Consider the following 26,617-nt stretch of genomic DNA (forward strand, 5'->3'; position numbering starts at 1 on the left):
AGAAGAAATAGTGTGTGTGGAAGGAGAGGGTTGGGGAGGTTGGAAGGAAAGTGGGGAGGAAGAAAGTGAGAAAGCAGACTCCAAAGTGAGTGGGGGGACGATATTAACAAGTGGTAATTTGGGGACTAACAAAGGTCTTTGCAGTGATAGCAAAAGAAGAAGCCAATAAAAAGGTGGGGGATATAAACTAAGCATGCAGGATAAGAGAGCAAACAGGTAATTCTGAGTCTGGACAACTGGAAAAAAAAAAATGGGTCAGAACACTGGTATTGGGCTGGTGGAGGCAGGCATGGTCAGACGAGGGTTTGGTTCAGAAACACCACGTTCTGCGGAGTGGGCGGCCAACCCAGCTGGCCACTGCAGACAGAACCCAGAAGGATGAGGGGCTCAAGACAAACAGCAAGGGGGTGCTGCTCCAGGAAAAAACCAGATGAGGACCCCAAGAGAAGGGCGGGGGGAAAGGGCAGGAGCGACCACACGTGCACCTTGGAAAGCATTCGCACCTGGAGGCAGAGGAGGAAGGGAAGCAGGGAAGCCAGGCGCGAGGGGTCCCTGCTGCCATGCATGCAGGATGCTGGAAGAGACACCACGAACACGCTCCAATGTTCCACTGGAGGTCTGAGGGCGACACCCCAGCCCCACTGAGTCCATCTGTTCCCACGGGAAAATGGAAAGCGGAGAACTGTAAGAGCGTGCTAGAGGCCGCGCCGGAGGCCAGCGCATGGCAGGCGGTGTGGGAAGCGAGACTTCTGCCCTTGCACCCAGCTGCCAATGCAGAGGCGGGGTGCCACTCAGAACTCCCATCCCGTGTTTGGTCATCTCTGCTCAGGCTGCAGAGTCACAGTCATCAATCTTTTCTCTCTCTACCTAGCCCAGCAAATTCCACTGGGAATCAGAAAGTCCCTCCCATCTGGGCTCCTCATAGGTAGGCATGGGGAAAGGGACCGTTAGGGGACTGGGGATCTACTTCCCTAGGGCCCATCCAGAATGAGACTGGCAATCAGCTTTCAACCATCCACTGCAGTGTGGGCTCCCTGACCCCCTGAGAACAGGGACTCATAGCTCTTGTTTTCTACAGGATGCCCCAGGCCCAGGACCGGCCCTGAAACACAGTCAGCGTCAAAATAAACACTGGCCGAGTGAGTAAAGCGCTGTTGTGAATAACAGGGCATATTACAAGTTTAAATATAAACATAATCAAGCCAATTTAGAGAAAACACACACACAGAGTCACTGAGCACATAGAATAAAATTAATATTTACATAAAGATTCATTCAAACCCTGCCTCCATGCCTGGTTTACCCATTTTTCCTGATTCTCCAGCCACCAGCCCAGAAAGCAGAGCCTCCAGAGGAAACCACAAGAGCACAGGTGGGTCCCCCAGGCTACAGTTCCCTTCCAGATGGCCCTCACCAAGCCCCCAAGAGGCCTACGTCTCCAATGCCCTATCTACTCCTTTAGAGATCTCAGAGCTATTTTCGCTGAATGACTAAATTTTTAAAAAGGAAGGAAGGATGGAAGAAGCGATTTATCATAGATCAATTTATTGTTCACACAGGAAGAATTTTTCTAACTGAATATACAGGAATTTGTAGAAGGTAACAAGTTTTCTTAAATTGTTAACATTTTTATTTTTTAAATGTATTAATTTTAATTGGAGGCCGATTACAGTATTGTAGTGGTTTTGCCACGCATTGACATGTTAACGTTTCTAAGGGCCAGGGGGCCCTAACCCTAGGCACCGTTTCCCAGCCAGGACGCCTGCAGGGTCCTCTTTTCTTTCTGTGTCCTCCCTGTAGTGGCTCCTGCCCTAAGGCACACGCCTTCCGCAAGCATAGAACCCTCGCCTTTCTATTTCGGAGGCTCTCAGCCCTAGAAGCTCCCTCGGCCCATGCAAGAGCATAAGGAGACAGGAGCCACTGAAAGCACTCCAGCAACCCACCATCCACATCTTCAGGACAGCTCTAGAACTCTCCATGATTCCCAGCGTTCCTGCTGTAGGAACACAGCCCCTCTACTGCCCATAGCAACAACCTTGGCACACACTCACCTCCCCCTGGATTTCCTGTTGGATTCCACTCTGTGTGCTCTCCCCTGTCTCTCTCTCTCTTTCTCCCCGGGACCCCCTCCCTGCCCTAAACTAATCACTTGCACCCAAGTCCGTATGTCAGGTTTGGCTTTAGGGAACCCACTCTATGGACCTTTTCTATAGAGATGACACACTATGTTCTAGTAATACTTTCTACTTAATGAAAACCCATTTGCATTAGCCCATTTAACTCCCAGTAACCTGGTGAAGTAGAAATACTGAGAAAAGTACTAGCCCTCTTTTACAGATGAAGAAACACAGGGGAAAAGGAAATTAGCAGACTGTAAGAACCTCAGATCCTGGGAAGCAGAGTCAGACAATGCCCAATGTCAGCAAGGTTCAGTCCAGGGCTGTGTTCATTCCCAGGACACTCAGACAGGCGGTACCCATTTTACAGGCCCCCAATTCAGGGGGTCATACAGCTTCAGGAAACAATAATGATAAAAATAATAATTTCGTTCTTTCCAGATGATGATTAATGCACATCCCCTAGCCATCCAAACACCCCAAAAGAAAATCCAAAAGATTTTCTCAGTCACTTGTCTTAAAAAGAAATAAACATGAGATCTGAGGGACTTGGATAAATGTTCATATAGAGCAAATGGCAAGATCAGAGATTCCCCTCAAAGCTTATAAGAATTAAGCCTGGAAAACAACAACAAATGCAGAAATGATTATGACTGAACCCTCACACTGCACAAGGTACCCTATGGGCTCTTCCAGGAGACAATGATCTAAGAAATAGCTAGTGACCTCAGAAGTATCCCCACCCCCTCCGAGCACCAGCAGCCAGGGAAGCGGGTGTATGTGTGTGCAGGTGAGCCTGACCGTCGGGTCTTCCAGGGAGATCCTTGCTCAGCCAACTGCTGACACCTGTACCAGATCCCTCCAGATAAGGAGGCGGGCACACATCAGATGTGCCACAGGGCACCAAGAAACAGTGCCAGGAACATGACATCTGCCTCCTACGGTCTAAGAGAACAAACTCAAGACCTGTCCTATGGAGCCTGAGGTTAAACCATTGAGCATTTTCTTCAGACAACAAGGAGACAGTGTCTATACTTGCGGTCCGTGAAAGAAGCAGGGAGTGATCTCAGTACGCTGATTTACTGTGGCACTAATGCGGTATTTTTCTTAGGCTATCACCACAGATGGCCTCTGCGTTCCTTTACTGAAGGCACTTTATAGAGCCCAAGGTGGAAAACGTCTGGACACAGCTGCCCTCTGGCCACTGTGTCTGAAACCTTGGCTCCCCAAAAGAACAGCACTTGGCAAAGGGATGCCCTTGAGAAGAGGCAGGACTTTTAGCAGAAAGAGGGGTAGGGATGACTTCCCCACCCTGGTGGGGGGTGGTTGGTTCTCTGAGCCACGGGAAGGCACCTGTGCTTGCAGTCCCCCAGGGTGGGGCACAGGCAGGACCGATGCCACAGCCTCCCTGGGGGGTCCCGGTCATCAAGGATGGCCAATACCTAGAGAACTGTCATACTTGGAACAGTAAATGAGTGTTCTGAGAGGCCAGCGGATATCAGGCACAGATAGTAGCCTAAAGGGTGAAGGGCCAGTGTGTTCTGCCACAGCAAGATGAAAAGATCTGGCCAGGACCCTGGCGTGACTCAGGACAGGGAAGTACCAGGAAGATTCCTCTGTGCAGAGCTGTGAATGCCAGAGGAATGTCTCTGAGCCTAGGTGCAAATCCCTCAGCCTGTGCCACACACACCAATAAGCATCACTCTTATGGTACAGATTTCCTAAGGAAAAACACTAAAGTAGAAGTCATGTTTGTACTTTGAAAAGATCCTGGGGCATCAGACAAGAAGACATGTGACATTACTCACTGAAGATTCTTCCACAGCCCAGAGCATAGCACACTCTCATCGAATAAGGGGTAGTGGGGGCTGAGAGAGGAGGGGATATATCAGCCTAGATTGAGCTCACAGTGTCAGATTACAATCCATATAGGAGAATGTGGCCCAGTGTAAAAGAGAGTGAGCAAATACAATAAACAGGAAGACCAAGGACTCCAAGAAATTCAGAAGGTGGAATGATTCAAAAAAAGACAAAATAATTATGCTTTAAAAAAAAAAACAAAGTGATAAAGGAAAGGAAAAATCATAATGAAAGAACCAGACACTATGAAAATGACAGATAAAATTCAAAAATAATGAAATATAATTTCTTGATGTATGCATTGTAATTGCTAAAATTAAAAACTCAATAGGTGGACTAAATGGAGATTAGACCCAGTTTAAGAGTAAACTGGTGAACTGAGAGACAAATGAGAATTACCCAGAATATAGAATATAGGGATAAAAAGACCAAATACATAAAAAGAAATTACAAAAGACAGAAGAAAGACTAGGGAGATCCACATCAGGTAACGGTTCTAGAAGAAGAATAAACAGATAACAGGGAAGAAGCACTCTTCAGTGACATGGAGGCTGGGCAGTTTATGAAGATTTTGTGATTAAATGGGAGAGGACAAAAAATGTATAATTAACAGACAAAAATAACAAGGACAGTGAAAGCTAAAGCATTTGAAGGTTCATGTATTATGAATGAAAGATACCTGACACTTTTAGACTTCCTTGGGACAATTTCTTTTTTAATTTTAGGGTAAAAGCAACTAAAAAGGAAATAGATTTTATAAAATTTCCACACCAGTGGAAGAAAAAAGAATAAAGAAAAGCTGGTGGAACCAACAGAAGGAAAGAAAACAACAACAAAAAGAAACAGAAGCAAAGAAAAAGCACGGCATTATAAATGGAAAACAAAAGATGGCAGAAATAAATGTAATTATATCAGTAACACCATAAAAATCCTAACCCTGTCAATGAAAATAAAGATGTTCCTAAATTGGACATTTTTTTTAATTCATTTTTAAAAAATTTTTAAAAATCATATTACTTTTAGGAAACCATATAAAACATCATTATAGAGAAGGACTGAAAATAAAACTAAAGAAAAAGAATCATGTAAACATTAAAATAAAAATTAACTGGCAATATTAATACTAGATGAAAATAGCAAGAAGGCCAAAACCTTTACCAGAGATAATAAAGGCCTATTACATGATAATAGAAATAATTCACCAGGAATACGGCCATATAATAAACAATACTGCCTCAAAACTGATAAAGAAAAAATTGATAGAATTAAAAGGTTGAACAGGCCAAACCACAACTTATGAGATTTTTAATATACCTCTAATTAAAATAAGTCAAACAAAATAAAACAATGAGGATATGAATGATTTTGTCATCATAATACTTTAAACTAATGAATATATAATGATGTTCACAATTAAAGAATACATATTTTTTAATTTACATATAAAACATTTATTTTAAAAAATACCTATGTTTTAAACCACAATGCAAATCTCAACCATTAGCAAAGAATCAATATTGTATGGAATGCAGGCCAACAAGCTTCCAACAGGCCTATACCTCCTACAGAGAGCAACGGTAAACTTGAAAAATACAAAACTCCACTGACTAAATTACTGGAAAGTAAGCTAATGCAGGAAGCTTTTGGTGGGAAGTCTTGCTTGGAAGAACAGAAGAGCACAGGGGACTGAACACAGGCCTAGTTAGTGCGATATCTACTCCAGGTCAGCGCTGTACTCCAGGTCAGAGTTAGACTCCAGGTCAGCACTATACTCCAGGTCAGAGTTAGACTCCAGGTCAGCGCTGTACTTCAGGTCACTGCTAAACTCCAGGTCAGCGCTACACTCCAGGTCAGAGTTATACTCCAGGTCAGCACTATACTCCAGGTAAGAGTTATACTGCAGGTCAGCGTTATACTCCAGGTCAGCGCTATACTCCAATAGAATTCCCACAACTCTCAGGCCTAAAGAATCAGACGGCAGAGTTCAGAGCAAAAAGATGACTAGAAACTAAGTGGGGCATGTCAGAAAGGAGAGCTCCAAAAAGAGGGAGCCCAAAATTCTGTATATCAGTTATATCAAAATCTCTAAACAATCCCTACATGGAAGAGACTTTAGCTAAGGATAAAAGAACAGAACTGAGATTAGAGATGCTGCCCTAGAGATAAATTTTGCAGTTTGAGTCCAAGAGTATTAAATCGGCAGCTAAAACACTCCAGAAGAATATAATCCACTTCAAAACATTACATTTACACCAAGAACACATTCCAAAGTTACCTGATACAAGAATAACCAGGAAGATGCGATCCATTTTCAACAGAAAAGACAATAAATGGAGAAAAAAATCCCAAGAGAATCCAGCTGTTAGAAGAGCAGACAAAAATTTTAAAGCAACTATTATCACCATGCCTAAAGACTTAAAGGAAAATATGCTCTTGATGAATGAAAATATAGGAAATCTCAGTAGAGATCCTAAAATTACAAAAAAGAGAACCAAATGGAAAACTTGACATGGGCCACATTCTTTAACTGCTAAACAGAGAACTATAAATTCATTTTTGAATGGTGGTAAAAACATATGATAAAAATTTATAAATAATATAAAGCTGTAATGATAATAGATAATAGAGATTACTTAGTGCCATAAATCAGAGAAGGCAATGGCACCCCACTCCAGTACTCCTGCCTGGAAAATCCTATGGATGGCAGAACCTGGTAGGCTGCAGTCCATGGGTCGCTAAGAGTCGGACATGACTGAGCGACTTCCCTTTCACTTTTCACTTTCATGCATTGGAGAAGGAAATGGCGACCCACTCCAGTGTTCTTGCCTGGAGAATCCCAGGGACGGGGGAGCCTGGTGGGCTGCCGTCCATGGGGTCACACAGAGTTGGACACGACTGAAGCGACTTAGCAGCAGCAGCAGCAGTGCCATAAATTATTGTAAGTGCATTATACATTAATTTATTTAACCATCTTAATAATTTTATAAAGTATATGCAACTGTTATCATTTTTACAAATAAAGAAATTTAGGTACAAAAAGATTAAATAAACTACTCAAAGTCATTCAAGCCAGTAAGTGGCTTAAGGCAGGAATTCAAACCCAGTAGACCTATCTGTAAATTCTTAAGTATCTACACTGCACTGCCCCTCTAGGAGAAAATTATTATGAATCTTGGAGAATGCCTAGGACCGGATACTGGAAATATTATGTATCAAAATGTGTACGCAGTCAGAGGCATGCTGCTGCTGCTGCTCAGTCGTGTCCCACTCTCTGTGACCCCGTGGAGCATAACCCCAGGCCCCTCTGTCCACGGGACTCTCCAGGCAAGAACACTGGAGGGGGTTGCCATGCCCTCCTCCAGGTTTAAGGTACGCTTATGGGGAAACGTATAGTCTTAAATATACACAGTAAAAATTAAGACAGATAAAGTTTAATGAGTTAAGTGTTTTACTCAAAAAGTTAGGGAAAAGGCAACAGGATTAAATCCAGAGAATGTAAAATAAAATAAAAAAGATAGAAATTAAAGAAAATGGAAATAAAAAAAGTAGTAAGGAAGAAAAATATAAAACCAAAGCTAGTGCTTTGAAAAGATTAATGAAACAGACAAATTTCTACAATTAAAATAAACTAGATTTGCATTAACATGGATAAACCTAAAAGATATTATAATAAAAGCAAACTGCACAGTATGAAGCCATTTGTGCAAATTTTAAAACATACAAACCAACACAACATCTAGTTTATGACTATATATCACAAATACTGTCATAGTTCAAGAAACATGGACAAGGAAGGATTCACACCAACCTCAGGACGGTGGTTTCTTCTAGGCAGTAGGCTATGGGGATAACAGAGGTTCGGTGGAAGGATACTAAGTCATACCCATAAATGCGAATTTCTCTAAAACAAAAAAAAATATTCTGAAGAGATGTGACCAGAACTTAACATTGGTTGTCTGAACGCTAAGCATATGGGCTTTCAGTTTTTGTTTTGATTTTTTTCCCGCCTATTTTTATAACTAAAAAAGTATTTCAGTTTTTACAAAGTATTTTACAACTAAAATTAACTTATACCTGCTACTTTCACTTACTTCTAGCTCCTCTATGAGCTTCCTGGAGGAGCTCACGTTCACCACAGTTAGGTTCTATGTCTGGAGGGTCAATGAACACATGATGACCAAATAAACGAAAACAAGAGCATATGACCTCTAGGGGTGACTTTCAGTCTATAAACACTAAGATTCTCTCATTGCATTACAGATGTTCTCAAGAGACAAGAACAAGAGATTCGAGAATAATAATGGGAACTTTAAGCTCTCAGCTCAGCGCTCCACAGAGTTTCCCACTTAATACAGAACAAGGGCGCTGAAGTGGTCCCCTGATATTAAAGAACAGGGGTAGGAATCATGATTATAACCACAGCAGCTGCAGCGAATATTTGTTAGTTGCTAAGTGACAAGTATGCATTATCTCATTTAAAGTACACAGAACCCCCAAGAGGGAGATATTAGTGGGCTTCAAACGATGAAACCAGTGGCCCAGTCCTTTCGAAACTTGCCTGAGGCTACACAGCTCCTTTCCTACTTATTTATCAAGAAAAAAAGCATGAACAGATGATGAACAAGCCAGCTATGGTATCTATTCTTATAGGAAGGATTCCTCTATTCAACCCATTCCCAATTTCCTCCAAGTTTGTTTTTCTGTCTCTTAGGCATTTGTAAGTGTTCTTATGAACATCCGCCCAACCAATGCGGCTGAAAGTGGTACCATCACCTTCTCACCTCTGTGTTCTTCAGCAATAACCCTGAGAAGCAGACAAGGCTGGCATCATATCAGCGTCACAGACGAGAAAACAGAGGCTGCTGTGGGCTGAACTGTGTACTTGAACCCTCAGCACCTGTGAATGTGACCGTGTTTGTAGACAGGGTGTTTAAAGAGGTGATCAAGTGGAAATGGGGTCATGAAGTTGGGCTCCAACACTACTGACATTAGAGATCAGGATACAGACATGCATAGACCAAGAGCCCACGAGAGGACAAAGGGAGAAGACAGCCACCTGCAAGCTAATGAGAGGGGCCGCAGAGGAAACCTACCCTGCTGACCCTGTGACTGCGCGGTTTTAGATCCAGAACTGTGAGGAAACAAGTGTCTGCCGTTCACACTGCTGGGTCCATGGCAGTGTGTCCCAGCAGCCCCAGCACGGAGATGCCGAGGGACCCTTCTGGGGTCACACATGAGGGACTCAAGAGGTGGGCCTCTAGCCTCCCTCTTCTTTCTCCTTCTCGGGAATAATGATTCTAAAGTATCAGGGTCTCTTTTCAGACCTAATATTTTATATATGAATGCATACTTAAAATACTAACATGAAAAAATGCAAGGTACAAATTTAATTCCATTTCTTTTGGCTTCTTCTTCCACTGAAGATGCAGAAAAACATGCAAGACCGTCACCATCACTGAAACAACAAAACCCACTGGATAAACGACAACCATATTTTGCTTCACGCACTGGAGACCTGAGGTCCCCAACAACTTTAGAGGTGACAAATGTCGGAGGGACTGAGCCCTTCCCACTGAGCAAAGACCAGCAGCCAAGTACCCCTGGGGCACAGGTGGGGTGAGGAGTTAACAGGCATCTGACAAGGACTCAGTGAAGTCAGAGGAACCAGCCAAAGTCTCATCCACCACATGGGCTAGGACAAGGGACTCAGTCTGGATTAGAGGTGTCCTGAAGCTATCCCACCAGACTTGTGCCTGACTTACAGGAAGTCAGGAGAAGACAGAAAGCAGAGTGACATCTCATCTCCGCTGTCAGATGGGGACTCAGTGACGCCCTTACACTCCTGCCGCAAGGCATGAGAAACCAGCAGAGAACCGGAAGGAACTCAAGCCACGATCCAAGTCAACCCACCCAAACTCCTGATTAAACAGAAGGGTTCAGCTCCTCATTCCGGGGACCTCTTTATCACCAGAAGAGAAGCCAGCTAGGACAAAGCTGCCAGATACGGAACCGCCATGGCCAAGGCTGACCTGAGGTCCAGCCTCCTAACTCTGCTCCTCAGCTCCAGGGGCCCAGGGCAGTGACGTCATTTAGTGTTGAAGCCAGTTTGATTTCTGTCATTTCCAACCAAATGAATCTAAAGTGACACAAAGCACAACTTCCAACCAATATTTTTTACAGAGTATATACAGGTATTATTACACATGCAAATTCTTGCATAAATTGGCAACACACAATTTCTGAGTCATTATGATATCCTCTAAACACTCACTAAAATTAACTTTAGAATGCTATAAATGAACGGAACAATACTATAAAATAACTGTACTATTTTTAAAGCAATCATAACAAAACAAACTATAAAGTAGCCATCAATGACTTCACGGAATGGCACTGATGTGTTTGTGTTCTAAAAGCCCACCACCATGCAAAACGCTGCAGGACTCCTATCTTGACAGGGCCTCATAGAAAACCAGTTTCATTATTTCACAATCTCCTTCAACCAGCCACATGTTTACATCTACCATAGTGAATGAGAAGAGATTCAAATTATTACTTAAAAACCATGAAAGTGCTTGTGGGAAGATCCTAAACTGAATCTGAATGGAGAAATTAAAATAAGCATAGCAGGCAGACAAAAAGTTTTGAAGTCAAAATAACCACTCAAAAAATCAAGCATCTTTTCAAAATATCCAAAGTACCATTTTAGTGTTTGAGAATAGCCAAAAATATTTTCAAATACTCATGCTCACCAAAAAAAAAAAAAAAGAAAGGAAAAGGAAAAAAGGCTCACAGGCTCCATATTTTCATGCCAAGTTCCAAGCTGGAGTGATATTTTATGAATTAATTTATAAGGTCCTAAAAGAAGCTATAAAGGAAATAGGATCTGCTTGTCCCCTCTCTGGAAGCCCTGAATCTTTTAGCCTCTAGCCTCTGAGCTAGAAAAGCAGCCTCTGTGATACAAAATAGAAGGCAGTGATTCCTCCCAGGTGGCCTTTCCTGTGTCAGCCTCTCTGCCCCTAGACAGCACGGTGGCTTACCTGGACTCAATCAGCAGAGGAATTGAGTGCTTCACGGAGGAGAAAGAGTTATCAGACTGCTCTTCACCTGCCTGAGCCAGCTGCCCACCCCCAGGCCATGTCCAAGGTTGGAATAACACAAGATCAGTGACAAGGCACGATGACACTGTTGACTGCCGCGCTCAGCCATAAAGAACATGTTCCCATGGGAAATCATGAACTAATCTCATTAATCTTTCCAGGAAACTTCAAGAATGTATTCTGCTGGCATCCTGGTAAATTAATTTTTCCAGTTTCTAAACCCCCAACGTTTAAAAGTTAATCCAAACTAGATAGGGCCTAATTAACTGCTTATTAGCTAAGCCTCTTAGAAGGCCTGTTGTCTTTCTTCACACAGCAACAAAGTTTACTGAGTATTTCACACAAAGCAAGAAGGACCAGAAGCAAAATCTATACTTTTCTCCTAAGTCTGTGTTCCTACCCAAGACAGAGCCTGAGTTGGCATCACCTTAAACAAACACGTGCTCCTGCATGGCAGAGCATGTTGATGAGAGATCTGGGGGCTGGGAAGAGGATTATTTTTTAGGCAAATTCAGAAATTTCTCTCTGCAGCCTTGCATGACCACTCTTGTTTCAACTTAATTTCCATCACATCCACCCTACCCTGGCTTTGCACATTTTATTTCCTTCACTAAAGGCAAAACAGTCTCTCAAGAGTGCCTCCAAACTAACCTTAGGGACAAAAATGCAAATACCAGCACAACTGATCATTTTGTCAGCAATCCTTGGTATCACGGCCCCAAAGAGGATGACAGCTGGTAATCAGACAAATATTCCACAATACGATCCACAGGCACCCCGAGTTTCTGGTCACTGAGTAGCAGCTGACGAGCACCAGCTTGAGTAGAGGAAACGTAGGAATAAAACTTATTTGCTCTTGGGTTTTACCCTGTGGCCCTGCTTGGTGGTCCTCACCCGAGAAAACCCCACTTCCGATGGTCCACAGGTGCTATTACTCATGTTTAAAATGTTTGAGGGCAGCAGTTCTCAGCACCAGCTGAACATTAGAACCATCTGGGGAGGTTTCAAATCGCCAAATGTCCCGGCTGCACCCCAGACCAACCAAAGTGGCTCTCTAGGGGCAGGACCGGGGTGTGACTGGTTGTTAAGGTACCCCAGGGGATACCAATGGACATCCAGCACTGAGAACCTCTGCCTCCGAAACAATATCTTCAGAGCAAATGCAGAAAACACACAGATTTAGAATGATTCCTAGTCATTCACTTTGAGAGGAGATAGAGAAAAAAATGACCCACCCAAGACCGACCCAAAAAGGAGGAAGCACCACCTGTGAGCTCTTCACCAAGGGACACCAACAGGCAGACGGCCAGTGATCCAGCACTGAGAGAGGTCCTTAAACTCCGACAGGTAATCCACAGGGTGCCCAAACAGAGCCACAGAGTACAAGAACCCTGGGTTCTCAGCCCAAACTGCTCATCAGAACCACCTTTAAAAACACACCCAAGTCACGCCAGACTAATTAGATCAGGATTTGGAGGACTGGCTAGTGGACACTCTTTAAAGCCATGGCTCTCACACCTAACTTGACCAGATTTATCTGGACCTACCGCCATGGTTTCTGACTCAGGCTGGGCTGGGGAGGAGCATGTGAGGACCCGCAGCTCTAACAGACTCCCTGGTGGTGCTGGTGCTACTGGCCCAGGGGTCGCACGTTGAGAACCACTGTTTCCTAAGTTCCTCAGCTGACTCTGATCAGTGCAGCCAAGACGGAGAGCCTCTGTATAAGGAGCGCACGCTCTGGCCAAGCTGTCCAGGGATGGAATTACTGTAGCTCTGCCACCAACCTTGGGCTTGACAACGATAAGCCATCGAGGTTTTTCAAGCTTCAACTTGCTCCTGGTCTATAAAATTGAGATGTAACAAAGAGAGATCCTTGGTTCTTTCTACAAATGCCTTTTTCAAAGGGCTGATACGCATGAAACACTGGTATAAACACACATGGAAAGGAAAAACAAGTGGCCTTATAGGTAATTTAAAAAATAGCTTTCAAAACACCGGAAAGCTAAGTTCTTGTTCACAGGATTTCAGTACATTCGGAGAAACATCAATGGGGATAGTCTAGGGATGCGTGACAGTGTCAAACAGGCACGTGCTGTGAGCCATTCACGCTGTTTCCCAGACTCACCTGTGAGGACCTTGCAGTGCTGCCCAGGTATCTGGGCCTCGGGAGAGGGGCTGGGTGTCAAGGACCATTTGCGCCTGACCAGATGCTCTTGTCCCTGGGAACTGTTGAGGGGTTGGATGAGTACCTGCTCCTGCCCAAGCTGGATGAGGCCAACCTGCCCAGAAAGAGAAAAACAGACATTAGTCATCCTCATTCAGGCCCGTCCAGGAGCCTAGCGGCAGAAGCTGGGAAGGCCACCCAGCTGAGGCCTGTTCCCGTGCTGGGGATGCTGCTTTGCAGGTTGCTGATTCACGGAGCCCCAGAATGAGCTCGTGTGTGACCTGAAGCACGCCACCCACCAGTCGTGCTGGGGATCAAGCGATGGAAGGCAGGGGCTGGGGCACAACAGCACCAGTTCTCTGTATTCACTTTCAAAGGTATATAATTGTGTTTTGGGGGAAAAAAAAAAACTTTTTAAACTATTTTTAAGTCATCTCCCTGGATCATCCACTGGATCATCGAAAAAGCAAGAGAGTTCCAGAAAAACATCTATTTCTGCTTTATTGATTATGCCAAAGCCTTTGACTGTGTGGATCACAATAAACTGTGGACAATTCTGAAAGAGATGGAATACCAGACCATCTGACCTGCCTCTTGAGAAACCTGTATGCAGGTCAGGAAGCAACAGTTAGAACTGGACATGGAACCACAAACTGGTTCCAAATAGGAAAAGGAGTACGTCAAGGCTGTATATTGTCACCCTGCTTACTTAACTTATATGCAGAGTACATCATGAGAAATGCTGGGCTGGAGGAAGCACAAGCTGGAATCAAGGTTGCCGGGAGAAATATCAATCACCTCAGATATGCAGATGAAACCACCCTTATGGCAGAAAGTGAAGAAGAACTAAAGAGCCTCTTGATGAAAGTGAAAGAGGAGAGTGAAAAAGTTGGCTTAAAGCTCAAAGTTCAGAAAACTAAGATCATGGCATCTGGTCTCATCACTTCAGGGCAAATAGATGGGGAAACAGTGGCTGACTTTATTTTTTTGGGCTCCAAAATCACTGCAGATGGTGATTGCAGCCATGAAATTAAAAGACGCTTACCCTTGGAAGGAAAGTTATGACCAGCCTAGACAGCATATTAAAAAGCAGAGACATTACTTTGCCAACAAAGGTCCATCTAGTCAAAGCTATGGTTTTTCCTGTGGCCATGCATGGATGTGAGAGTTGGACTGTGAAGAAGGCTGAGCGCCGAAGAATTGATGCTTTTGAACTGTGATGCTGGAGAAGACTCTTGAGAGTCCCTTGGACTGCAAGGAAATCCAACCAGTCCATCCTAAAGGAGATCAGTCCTAGGTGTTCATTGGAAGGACTGATGTTGAAGCTGAAACTCCAATACTTTGGCCACCTGATGTGAAGAATTGACTCATTTGAAAAAACCGTGATGCTGGGAAAGATTGAAAGCAGGAGGAGAAGGGGACGACAGAGGATGAGATGGCTGGATGGCATCACTGATTCGATGGATGTGAGTCTGAGTGGACTCCAGGAGTTGGTGATGGGCAGGGAGGCCTGGTGTGCTGTGGTCATGGTGTCGCAAAGAGTCGGACACAACTGAGCAACTGAAATGAAGTCATTCCCCAAAAGTCAACCTGAGCAGGTACCTCCAAAAGTGTTGGGAATTAATAACAATTATATCCTTAATAGGAAAAAAAAGTGTATATATATATGTATATGTATATATATATATAAGTTCCCCAGCTTATACCAGATCAATTGTGCTGGTATTTGCATTTTTGTCCCTAAGGTTAGTTTGGAGGCACTCTTGAGTGACCATTTTGCCTTTAGTGAAGGAAATAAAATGTGCAAAGCCAGGGTAGGGTGGATGTGATGGAAATTAAGTTGAAATAAGAGTGGTCATGCAAGGCTGCAGAGAGAAACTGGGGAACGTTTTCCTCTACATATATATGTATATGTTATATGTATATATATATATATACATATAAGTTATATGTGTATATATATCCCTAGGGATCACTATTTAGACTATTTAGAATCTCTACTTAGACTATTTAGAATTTTATACAGAAACTTATCCCTGGGGATTACTAGAATTAAATAGAGAGGATGGAGTCACACCTTAGTGTTAATAGTTTGGTGATTTGTAGATTTTCTTCAGTGTTTCAAGAGAACTTGGCAGAGTAATGAATTAGATTTGGGATCTAATTTAAAGTACATCAGTGATTTAGACCTGTAATTTTAAAATCTTATCAGGTTCGTAAGCAGTATCAGAATGTATAAGAGAACTGAAGACTTCTTTACAAGACTAGTAACTCATTATTTACAAGAACAATTTAAATTCTTGCAAAGGATTTATTCTTTAATCAGACTACAAAAGAACTTGAAAATGAAACTGAATATGCTAAATTTCTAAACATGGTTTTAAAGGTTTAAATGTTGTTCATCACCAGATTTGTAAACAGGATCTAATGTTATCCAAAGGCTCCTTAAAAAGAATTTCAAAAACTTGCTAGATTATGAGAACGTGATTTGTAAATTGAACGAAAAACAACTTGCCGCTTTAATAGAGTGACTATTAATTCTTAAAAACATATACACAATGCAGAGAACTTTTCCCCTCATTTGGAACCAATGCTGACAGCATTAAAAGTCTGCCCTCCTTCCCAGGATACCTGCCGCTAGCTTCCCTCTGAATTATCAACAAAACGAGGTAAACCTCCCACAAGGAACCTGACTGGCTATTATCTGTGTTTGCCCGCTGGACCCTGCAGCCCACGGCCCCTGCTCTGGGCTCATGGTTGGGACCACCTTTGCCAGCACAGATTCGGGAGATAGAGCCAATCTGTCTTAGGCTGTCACGAAGATCCCTGCTTCTTCTGCCCGCCTCCCGCCCACACTACTTTCTAAAAGCTGTGAACACACTAAAGCAATGGCTCCCAAACTCCAGTGTACATCAAAATCACCTGGAGGGCGTGGATGCTCACTAAGAACACTCATTTCTAACAAGTCCCCAGGTGATACTGCTGCAGGCCTGAGGACCACACTTTGAGAAGCACTGGTCTCCACCACAGCTCAGCAGTTCCTCCAGCCTCAGGTACAAAGTTTACTCACAGCAAAGGATACAGACTCCTCTACCTTCTGAAAGGATGCATCAATACTAATCCTCTGGAAATAGATCAATTATAAAGATCACCTACAACTTTTAGTCCCCAAATCACAGGGTGAGACCATACTTACTGCTCTAAGCAGATTGCAAGGTTTCCATTTCATTAGAACTTCTGCCAAGAACAACTCAAGAAATTTTACTGCCCAAATAAAACTGTCTTAAAGTGGTACTGCATGACCTGCCGGGAAGCAGGGCTTTCTCCCCTCTTCTTTGAAGTTAAAACCTGAGTCTGTTCACTGTGATACTTCAGGGAGGTAGTTGTGGGGGGCAGTGCAGATCCTCACCCGAAAGCCTCAGGGCAGAACCCCTCGAGAACTGTCAGTGGAAACGTCCATGGTTGAAACAAAGTTGACAGATGGGCCCTGCATGGAAGGAGGCCGTGCTCCCTGGAGGACACGCTTCATTCTGACAGGGTCCCAAGTCTTCCTAAAATGCTCAGGCTGCGGGAGGGCAAAGCCCTCCTTGTGTCTAGCACTTCCCAAGCCAGTTATCCTCCACTCAACCCAGCGAGCAAGCCGCAGGGTAAAAGACTATTTAGCCAGTAGTTCTGACGTGACACAACACACAAAATCTGTAAGCCTACAGGCACCAGCTCCTGGTGGAGTTTTTGCCTTAGAGGGTCATTTTCACAGGGACCACATGCTGGTTTCAATCTACTAAAGAAAGAGACTAGCAAAGCTGGTGAGACAGACACATGGGCCAAAGACCTGTACTCAACTGGGCAGTCAGGTGCCCCCGGGGGCCCAGAATTTCACGCAGGCCTGTGGCCAGAACGAGCATCTGGAGGGGCCGCAGGGCATGGCCCGCCCATCCAGAAGCCACCATGAGGAGGGACTTGCCCCTGCCCTCCCCAGGCACTGCCACCGGGCACCCTGAAGCCTCACCAACACCCACTGGGTCATCGCAGTGGTAAGATGTTCTGTGAAAAGTGCTGTCTCCACTACCACCTCCTTGTCACACACACACGCACAGGCATACATATACACACAGACAGACATACACACATACACAGTCATATACACACAAACACACACAGTCATATACACACATACACACATGCACACACACATATACACATGCACATATAGAAACATACATACACACACACATACACGCATGCACATAGACACACACACACAATCTCAGCACAGGGGAAAAACTTGTCAGCCCTTTCCCTACCCATCCTCTCCCTCCCCTTTCCCTACAAAAATCACCCCCCTTCCCTGGCACTCTATGTCCCAGCCCCTCCCCGCTGTGTTAGAGGGCGTCTGTCACAGCCCAGTACAGAGTTTGTGTCTTTGAGGCAAGATCAGAATTATGCCTCCTTATTTTTCCAATGTCTGCCACATAAGAGTGACTCAAGAAACATGTGAGAGAACTAGACTGTACTGGGATGGACTCAAATGAAATGGATTGAACAGAATGAAGTGGACGGACCGTTGCAGACTAGAAGCCCCAGCACAGCGCTCCCGCGGCCCCACGCCCACGGTCCTGTCCCTGGCTGCACGCTGCAGCCCCTCAGCCGATTCTGAGAGCTCCTGAGGCCCAGGCCCCACTCCAGGCCACATGAGTTAGATCCCTGGGGGTGAAACTCAGACACTGCTATTTTTTTAAGCTCACTGGGAGATGCTAATGCAGCCAGGGGCAAGAACCACCTTCCTAGCTTTCAGCTGGCTGCTGGAGAGGCAGCCACCTCCCGCGTCGATCCAGGACCTCGAGGTGCCCTGGGCACGGAGTGCCTGCACCAGCCTGGGCCTTCCTGATGGGGCACTCTGCCCTGTGGCCCCAAGAGCTGAGCAGGGCTTGCTGGGTTTGCATTATTCCTCTGCTTACCGTCTATGTCAAGAAGGGAGTCACTGGGAAATGCTCTTGCAAGGCCTCCCTGTTCCACAGACAGCAGCGAGGAAACACCTCAGATCACAGTATATGCAAGAGCGCTGCAGACCCCATCTGAAGGGGACTGGACTCCTGTGGCAGATGGGACTGGAAGCCTAGAGGCCTCTGGCTTTTAAAGGAGACAACAATCCTCAATGAAATGAAAAGAGAAATCTTACATCTTCTAAGATTTGGTATCCTACTAAGGAAGTTTGTTGAAGTTGCCCAGTTGTGTGCAACTCTCTGCGATCCCATGGACTGTAGCCTATTAGGCTCCTCCGTCCATGGAATTTTCCAAGCAAGAGTACTGGTGTGGGTTGCCATTTCCTTCTCCAGGGGATCTTCCCAACCCAAGAATCAAACCCAGGTCTCCCACATTGCAGGCAGATGCTTTACCTTTAAAGAAGTTTGGGGCAAATAAAACGTATCAGGTGTAACCTGATATTACAAAAGCTCTGAGTGGTTCCCTTTCAGTTCCCTTTGTTCTGGAAGCTGGCTTTGAGGGGTTTCAGTGCTGCTTTAAAGAGAGCATTATAATCTGGGTATTATTAACCCCACCCCACCCCCTGAAGCAGGACTAGCTCTCCCTGCAGCTGGAAAAATGAGTGAAGGTCAGAAAGGTTTGTAACTTCCTAACATTAGTGAGACTTCTTTGCATAACATGAAAAATGTGTTTAAGAAATTGTTGCATGCATGTTCTGGAACCATTTGATGCTCTTCCCTCTGAGGGGACCTGCCTCGTGACTGGTGACCTCACCATCCTACAAAGGCCCCTCCAGGGACTTCCGTGCCCAGGGAGCCTTCGAAGCCTCTCCTTTGCAGGAGGCCACAGCTCTTGGGTTCACTGGACCAGCCCTCAGCAGCCTCCTCCGTGTGGACGGGTGAGTGTAGGTGGTTGGAGAGGAGGGAGCAAGTCTGCTCCCAAGAAGGAATAACAGTCCTGGGGCTGCAGGCCCTGCTACACTGGCCTCAGACTTTCGGGGGGCCTCAGCGGAATCTGGGGGGCTCAAACCTGTCCCAGGAGCATTCCTGATACAGCACAGGCATGAGGGGCCTCCCAACCTCCACAAGGAGCCCCCATTTCAGGGTCAAGTTGCTGCTTCTGCAAACGTCAATTGCCTGAACACAGATTCTTGGTCTTTACTCCAAAGTCGGCCTCCCTGTTTCCAGCACTAGACTGTTAGTCACAGACTCCCTCCTTCAGACGCTTCTCGTGTAGTCTTCCTCTCTGTTTCCACCACCCAAGCCTTGAGGCCCATTGCCTCACCCTTCCAAATCCCCCTCATCCTGTCCTCCCCACACTGCTCTCCCCAGGGACTCCCCAGTTAGTAGCCAGAAATGCCCCCCTCGTGGCCTCCAGGCCAGTGATCCTCAAAACGGTCCCTGACCAGCAGCAGCCCCTGAGAACCCGTCAGAGCTCAAGCTCTCGGGTCCACCGCCAGATGGACTGGATCAGAAACCTGGGGGAGTGGGGTCCAGCAATCCAGGTAGCAAATGCTGCCGGGCACTCTGATGCCAGCTCAGGGCTGAGAACCACTCATAAAGGATGAACCCCCCCCTCCCCACCCTGCAGGCTTAAGAGCATGCTCCTTCCCCTGTGAACCTTCCGAGAGAGGGCCTCATACCCTACTTCTCTCTGAGGCTCACTGGGAGCCTACAGGAGGGTCCTACACATGGCAGGTATATGATAATGATCTGCTCACTTAGTCAACAGCTTTGACTGGTTGGTTGGAATGGAAAAGTCTGGAAACAGCCTGTGGGTCAAGAGAAGAAATGTGTTTCCAATGCCTTAACGTGCCAGGCTCTCACTAACTGATTTCAGACTTTATCTTACTTCATTCCCTCAACAGCCACGCAAAGCCAATGCTATTTACCCTTGTGTGACTTCAGACAGGGGCGTTCAAAGGACGTAAGCGACTTGCTCAAGATCACAGCCCGGAACAGTCTCATGTCCGAAAGAACATGGGTGTGACAGTGAGCCCGCGTGTAGCAGCACGCACGGGGAAGGTGCTGACTCTGAGTGGGTCCCCAGGACGTACTGGCTGCAAAAACATCTCCTGTTGCACACATCCAAGGTCAAGGAGCGGCAGTGTCTCCAATTCAGGAAACAAGCTTCAAGAATGCTGTCAAAGAAGACATCTTCATTCAGTTCATCATCCCATCTTGTACTTCTTTTTCAACAGGTTGCCAACTAAATACAAAGTTCAGATGGGAAAATCTAGCTATGTACCCTAGGTAAGTAACTAGACAGGCTTAGGTATCCGAGGTTACGGTCACGGGCAGCCTGATGCTCACGAGCGGTGGGTACAGAGTTACCGTCAAGCAGAGTGAGCATCCTTCCAGAGGAGCTGGTGGGAGGCCTTAGAATTCTATGCTCCAGGTTCTCTTCAATTCCTCCACATCCCAAATTTCACAACTGTCTTTTCCCTCCTTGCTTTCCTTAACATCCACTCAAGTGGTCGTTTTTACAAAGCTTTTAAAAATGTGTTTTGCATTTTCCAAATACATGTATATTGTGCAATGATAAATTCTTCAGTAACATTAACTGATGAATGACTAAGACTGTGTGCCTTCCCCACACCTGTATCAATACCATGATGCAGGATAACGTGGTGTGGTCTCTTTGCTCCCTTCCCAATGGCCTCCACACCACACAGCTTTTGCCAAGACTGCTTCCTACTCAGCTATAGTGATCAAGTGATGCTGCATTTAAAAGCTGGGCAATTTTGTGGTCAATGAAAAGCAAGTTGGGCAACTCGAAAGGGAGAGGCAGCAGCCTCCCAAACTGGCCCTTTCATCATTGATATCACGCTGCCCTCTTGAGAGTGTGGGCCCCCAACTCTTCTAAGCCACCTGCTGACTGCCTGGCTGACCTCAGTCCCACCCTGTTTTTATCTGAACCACATTTCTTCCCCTGTGGAAACAGTGAGCACTCTCTAAAAGCTCCTGAGCAGACTGGAAGGAAGAGCTATGGGAACTAAGAGCGTGGGGAGCAGCATGGGTGAGGGGCTCCCGCCCCGGCCCTGCACTGTGGTCAGGCACCCGGCAGACAGAGCCCCGTGCCCTGTGCTCGAGCACAGACAGAGCCCCCTGCACTGTGTCGGGCACAGACAGACAGAGGCCCCTGCCCTGTGGTCGGGCACAGACAGAGCCCCCTGCCCTGTGCTCGGGCACAGACAGACAGAGGCCCCTGCCCTGTGGTCAGGCACAGACAGACAGAGCCCCTGCCCTGTGGTCAGGCACAGACAGAGCCCCCTGCACTGTGGTCAGGCACAGACAGACAGAGCCCCCTGACCTGTGGTCGGGCACAGACAGCCAGGCTGGCTGGCCCATGAGGCCCCAGTGAGCATCCTGGGTGAGAGAGACATAAGCCAGCATCTCTCAGAGCATGGATGTGACTCCCAAGAACGTGTCCTGGGACCACCCCTGACCTTCTGTTTCTCCTGGGTGGCCTGGAAAAAGGGCCATGTCCCAGAGCTCCTGGGTGTCCCGTGTGGCCCCAGCATCTCGCCCACAGCACACCCCCGCAGGCCACAGCCCCAGCTAAGAGGCAGGCATGTTCCGGCCAAGGACTTCCCTGACCTGGTGCTCCTGAGGCAGAAGGGCCCCTGTTCAGCAAACCAGACGCTCCGCCTGTCCGCCCTCCTCTCCTCACACGTGGGGATGAGGACGGCCGCTCCGTCCTCTTCTTTCTGACAGGCAGCACTGAGTCTTTTCAGAGACGGACACTCACTCTGTCTCTGGGGTTCCACCTCCACTGCCTGCTCTGGTGAATCTTAACCCGAAGTTTCTTCGGATTCCGCCAGCCTTCCATGATCTGGTCCCATTCACACGAGGCAGCTGATCCAAACTCACATAAATCCTCTGGGAGGGAAAATACCTTCCTCGTATGCCCAGAGTTCACTGCTTTGAAGTCATATACAGTTACAGAAACTTCCCAAAACCTATGTTATGTCTGAGGACTTCTCTGAAATGTAAATAAAATGAAGATGCATAAACATAAAACAATTAATACTTGAGCCCATGGTCTCTGAAGATCCAAAAAATGCAGCTTGCACAGTTTTTCAAGGTAAGACAGAGAAGGGAAACACCACAGACCCCCACCTCCGCCCACTGTCAAAAGGCAGAGTTCCAAGGGTGGAGAGCAAAACGGAGTGTGAGATTTACTTCCCCTGCCCCCACGAACAATTAGGGAACGATCTATTCTAATCATGTCCTTCAAACAGGTATCAAACGTCTCCGGGGGCAGACAGCTCAGGGAGCAGAGCCCACACACCCGTCCCTGCGGGCAACGCTCCTCATTAGGCTGTTCCGGAGACATGAGATGCACCAGGTTTAATTCATACTCAACACCGGAATAAAATTGTATCGAACATATCCATGTCCACCTGTTTCTTTACCTTCTTACGGCTGCTTCTGCACTCAAAGAGCAGTGTTGAGTAGTTGGAACAGAGACCATACGGCCTGCAAAGCCTGCAGTATTTACTACTTGGTCCTTCACAGAAACAGTTTGCCAGCCCTGCTCAACATGATTCTTCAGACACAACGAGGCTTTGGAATGCTCCCAACCGTGGGCACCAAAACTCACCTGCTGGGCATTATTCCTTTCCCCATACGTCATGGTTGAACCTGTCCTCAAAAACACACAACACCCGAGCGAGACCTCTACGGGGCTTCTACCATGGTCCAGAGGGGCTAACACAACATTACCACCCAGCGGAACTGTCTTACGCACACCGAGTACCAAAACCAAAGTAAGGTGGGGTGTGATGCAAACCTGGTTAGCCTACATTCCTGCTGCTTTCTTTTCTAGAAGAGCAGGACCACTCTGCCACCAAAGAGGTCCACTCCAAGTCACCCGGCAGTCTCTGAACCCCTGCCTTTCCTCTCTAGGGTGTATTAGAAAGAAGTGTCCAATGTCCAGCTTACATCTATGGGATGCACAAGGCAGACGAAACCACAGAAGTACGAATTTTAAATCTCAAGTCTTAGAGGTGCCCCCAGCGCAGCGGGCACATGCTTAACGCAGCCTCTTTGCCTTGTTCCTTTATCTAAAGCACAGCGCCCTCACATGGTGCTGAAGGGAAGGGCAGTCCTGCTGAAAACCTGGAGGACAGAAGGGAACTCTCACAGCTCAGAGCCATGTGTGAAAGGGCCCGGCACTCACTCCAGGAGGATTTTAAATCAGTGTTATCCAGATATCCACTCTCAGATCCTTCGCAGATAGCGCCTCTCTGGAAACTTTACACCAAGAAGTATAAACTCTGACCTCTACAGAAACTCACTAAACCGCAGCAAATGGGATTCAGATGTTTCCATGTTCAGTACAGTGATGTGACCTAGACTTTAAACACTTTGGCAAAAACAGGAAAAATGATGTGGGCCTTCCAGTCCCTCCCAGAACATGATACAGCCTTGACCCGAGTCCTTCAGTGATCTGAGCCTTTCTCACCCCTGCTTAAGCCTCCTCACCCACAGCCCACACTCCCTGCCGCTGTTCCACCCTAGCTCCTACCAGACCCCTTCATGGTCCCTTTTCCTCATTTAACCAAAGATACCAATTTCTCCAGTCCAGCAAATGGAGATCACATTCTTATCAGAACTCAAAAAATCCTACAAGGGGAACTGGTGAAGGCCAAGTTTAGAATTACTACCGAAGTTCCCCTACACTGCCGGCAAGAGAGCAGTCTTACATAAAGACTCTGACCCTCAGGGTTTCTGACCTTTGTGGCAGATTCGTGTCAACTTGTTGCACGCTACGTGGGTAAGGGCAAGAGAATTCTAGACGGTGGAGCGAGAGAAGGTGGAAGTGGGGAAAGCAGTTTCCTGTGCCAGGAAAGGACAGACACAGAAGCTACTTCGCCAGAAGATAGAGAAGCCTGCTCTGCGCCCATCCCAGGCTCTGCCGGCTGGGGGCAGCCCATCTGCCAGCCATCTGTGCTCCTTGGGGGCCTGAGGAGAAGCTGAGAAGTGTTGTTTGGGCACCACCGTAACCAAGTGAGCCAGTGTGAGCAAAGACAGGGCAGAGGTGCCAAGGACTTCCTCCCTCCCTTGGAGCACTCCACAGGTGCAGAAACCGCAGGGTCGGGGGGAGGTGGTAAGGGCAGATTACTGCCACACCCAGAGAGCTTCCAGGGACAGAGAGGGGCTTATCACCAAGGTCAGCATTCCTCAGGCCTAGCTGAGGGCAGGTGCCAAAAAATGCCTGCTTTCAGCATAAGGTAAAAATATTAGGGACACCTTCCCTTTCCTGGCTCCCATGTTTTAACTAAGAGGAGTAGGTTAGCGGCCTGTCTGGGGACCCCTCCAAATATCCTTTCCTGGATAAAGACTCAAAATTACAGAAAGGAGGCCAATGCTTGACTCAATCCCCAATTCAAGAACAGACGAAATGCACACATATAGATCGGTGTTCCCAGTGACACGCACACAGCACACCTATGCAGAAGCAAACACGGCTCTCTCTACATCTCGGCCAGGTGCACATCTCACTCTAGGGGCCTGATGGATTTCATCTGGGCCGGACCTGTGCTCCCTGGGCAGGCTGTGGCTATCCCGCTGTGCATCCCCACGTCGGTGCTGGCCTGACGCACCTCTGAATTTTCAGGACTGAAAGCGCTGGATAATGAAATGACTCCTCTTTCTTGCCCTCTGCTCCTAGACCCTCTGGAAGGTTGGGGGTGCTCCCTCCTGCCAGCGGCAGAGCACATCGGAGGCCCCACCGCCATCCCAGCCCTCCCCGGAGACCTCCCTTCACCCCCACCCTTGGCTCCCGGACAGAGCGCCAGGCAGACCCGGAGGTGGCAAAGGCTGTACCAGGCCGCCGGCGGCGCCGCAGGCGCTGAGCGAGACGAGGGAGCCGGGGTGGCCGAGCACGCTGCCGGAGTAGAAGCACAGCTCGGCTGACCGTCCGTGGCGCCCGCCTGCGCCGGCCTCCTCCACCTCGAAGCCGCCGGACAGGAAGCGCAGGTCGCGGCGCAGCTGCAGGTACAGGTCGCGCCCGAAGGCCGGCAGGTGCAGCAGCAGGGCGCGCTCCCCCAGCCTGGCGCGCGGGGCTGCGGGGGGCGCGCGGGGCCGCCGGCGCCTGCGGGGCCCGGGGGCGCCGGGCAGGGGCGGCAGGTGCACGTCTTCCAGGCGCACCCGCCGCGGGAGCACCACTTCCACGTCGGCCGCCGCGTCGCCGACAGCTGCGGGGAGAGACGAGACGCGTCAGCGCGGCGGGGCCCGCCCTCCCGCCCGCCCGCCACTCGCGGGGGCCAGCGCCGGGCATCCAGCGCCAGCACTGTCCCGAGACGGCGCCCTCGTCCCATCCCTCGCCCGGGTACCTCCGCGCCGGCCAGCGCCGCCGCCCGGGCCCCGCGCCACTCCGGGGACGCGGCCCTCGGGGGAGCCGGACCCCCGGCGGCCGCCCGGAGCCGAGTCCTCCGGCCGCGGCCCGCGCCCCCTCGACTCCGCGGCTGTCAGCGGCCGGCCGCCGCGGCGCGGCCGCGCAAGCAGGCGGAGGCCGCCGGGGAGGGCAGGCGGAGGGTGGCCGCGGGAGGCGCGGACGAAGGGGCGGCGGGAGCGGGGCGCTACCTGTGCCCGGGTCCAGTCCCCAGAGCAGCAGCAGCAGCAGGGGCAGGGCCAGGGGGGGCAGCAGGGCGCCGTCACACATGGTCCTCGGGAGCAGGCGCCCCCCGCGCGGCCGCGACGGAGCAGGAGCGCGCGAGGCGGCGGCGCCAGCGGGAGTGAGGCTCCCCAGCCTTCGGAAAAAGTAATTAGCGCTGCGGACAAACCCAACGTGGTAAATCGCAAGCCCCGCCTTCTTCTCGGGAGGCGGGCAACGATTGGATTCTCGCTTTCTCCCGCCCCGCCTCCCCCTCGCCGATTGGCTAGGGCGGGCCTGACCCAGAGTGCGTAGTTAGGTTGTAAGCACTTTCTTACACGTGGTTTCTGGGCAGTTGCGGGAATGGGGCACCAGGTGGCGCAAGGGAGCCGCGTGAAGCCGCGCGTTCCCGGACCACTCGGGGAGACTCCTGACTGATGTTCAGTTTGTCCCCATATTTGGAACTCTGTTTCCCTGGAAGACAGGCCAGAAATTGTCTAGCTTTAAGGGACATCACCCATAAAGGCATATTTTCTCTGTATCTAAAGTAAAATGAGTTTTGGTTGTTTGTGACAGAGCAGTTTCGTTCACAAGGTGTGCAACTTTACACATTGGAAGAAAAGCTATGAGAAACCTATGGTTTTTCCAATAGTCGTGTACGAATGTGAGAGTTGGGCCATAAAGCAGGCTGAGCGCCAAAGAAATGATGCTTTTGGAACTGGAAAAGACGCTTAGAATCCCTTAGATTGTGAGGAGATTCAACCAGTCCATCCTAAAGGAAATCAGTCCTG

The 26,617-nt window shown here is 47.9% G+C and overlaps 1 protein-coding gene across 1 annotated transcript in view; it reads right to left on the reverse strand.

The window, feature by feature from the left end:
- The window catches only part of ADAMTS17 (ADAM metallopeptidase with thrombospondin type 1 motif 17), a 395,327-nt gene extending 369,377 nt beyond the window's left edge, over window positions 1-25,950 (reverse strand). Inside the window, exons 1-3 of the mRNA XM_040257013.1 lie at window positions 25,817-25,950; window positions 25,058-25,428; window positions 13,203-13,356 (exon numbers count right to left, since the gene is read on the reverse strand). Of these exons, the coding sequence (XP_040112947.1) occupies window positions 13,203-13,356; window positions 25,058-25,428; window positions 25,817-25,895 (604 nt within the window). The 5' untranslated portion in view covers window positions 25,896-25,950. The remainder of the gene's footprint in view (window positions 1-13,202; window positions 13,357-25,057; window positions 25,429-25,816) is intronic.
- Between the last annotated feature and the right edge of the window lie 667 nt (window positions 25,951-26,617).

Source organism: Oryx dammah, unplaced genomic scaffold (genome assembly GCF_014754425.2).
Source record: "Oryx dammah isolate SB20612 unplaced genomic scaffold, SCBI_Odam_1.1 HiC_scaffold_16, whole genome shotgun sequence".
Classification (NCBI taxonomy): domain Eukaryota; kingdom Metazoa; phylum Chordata; class Mammalia; order Artiodactyla; family Bovidae; genus Oryx; species Oryx dammah.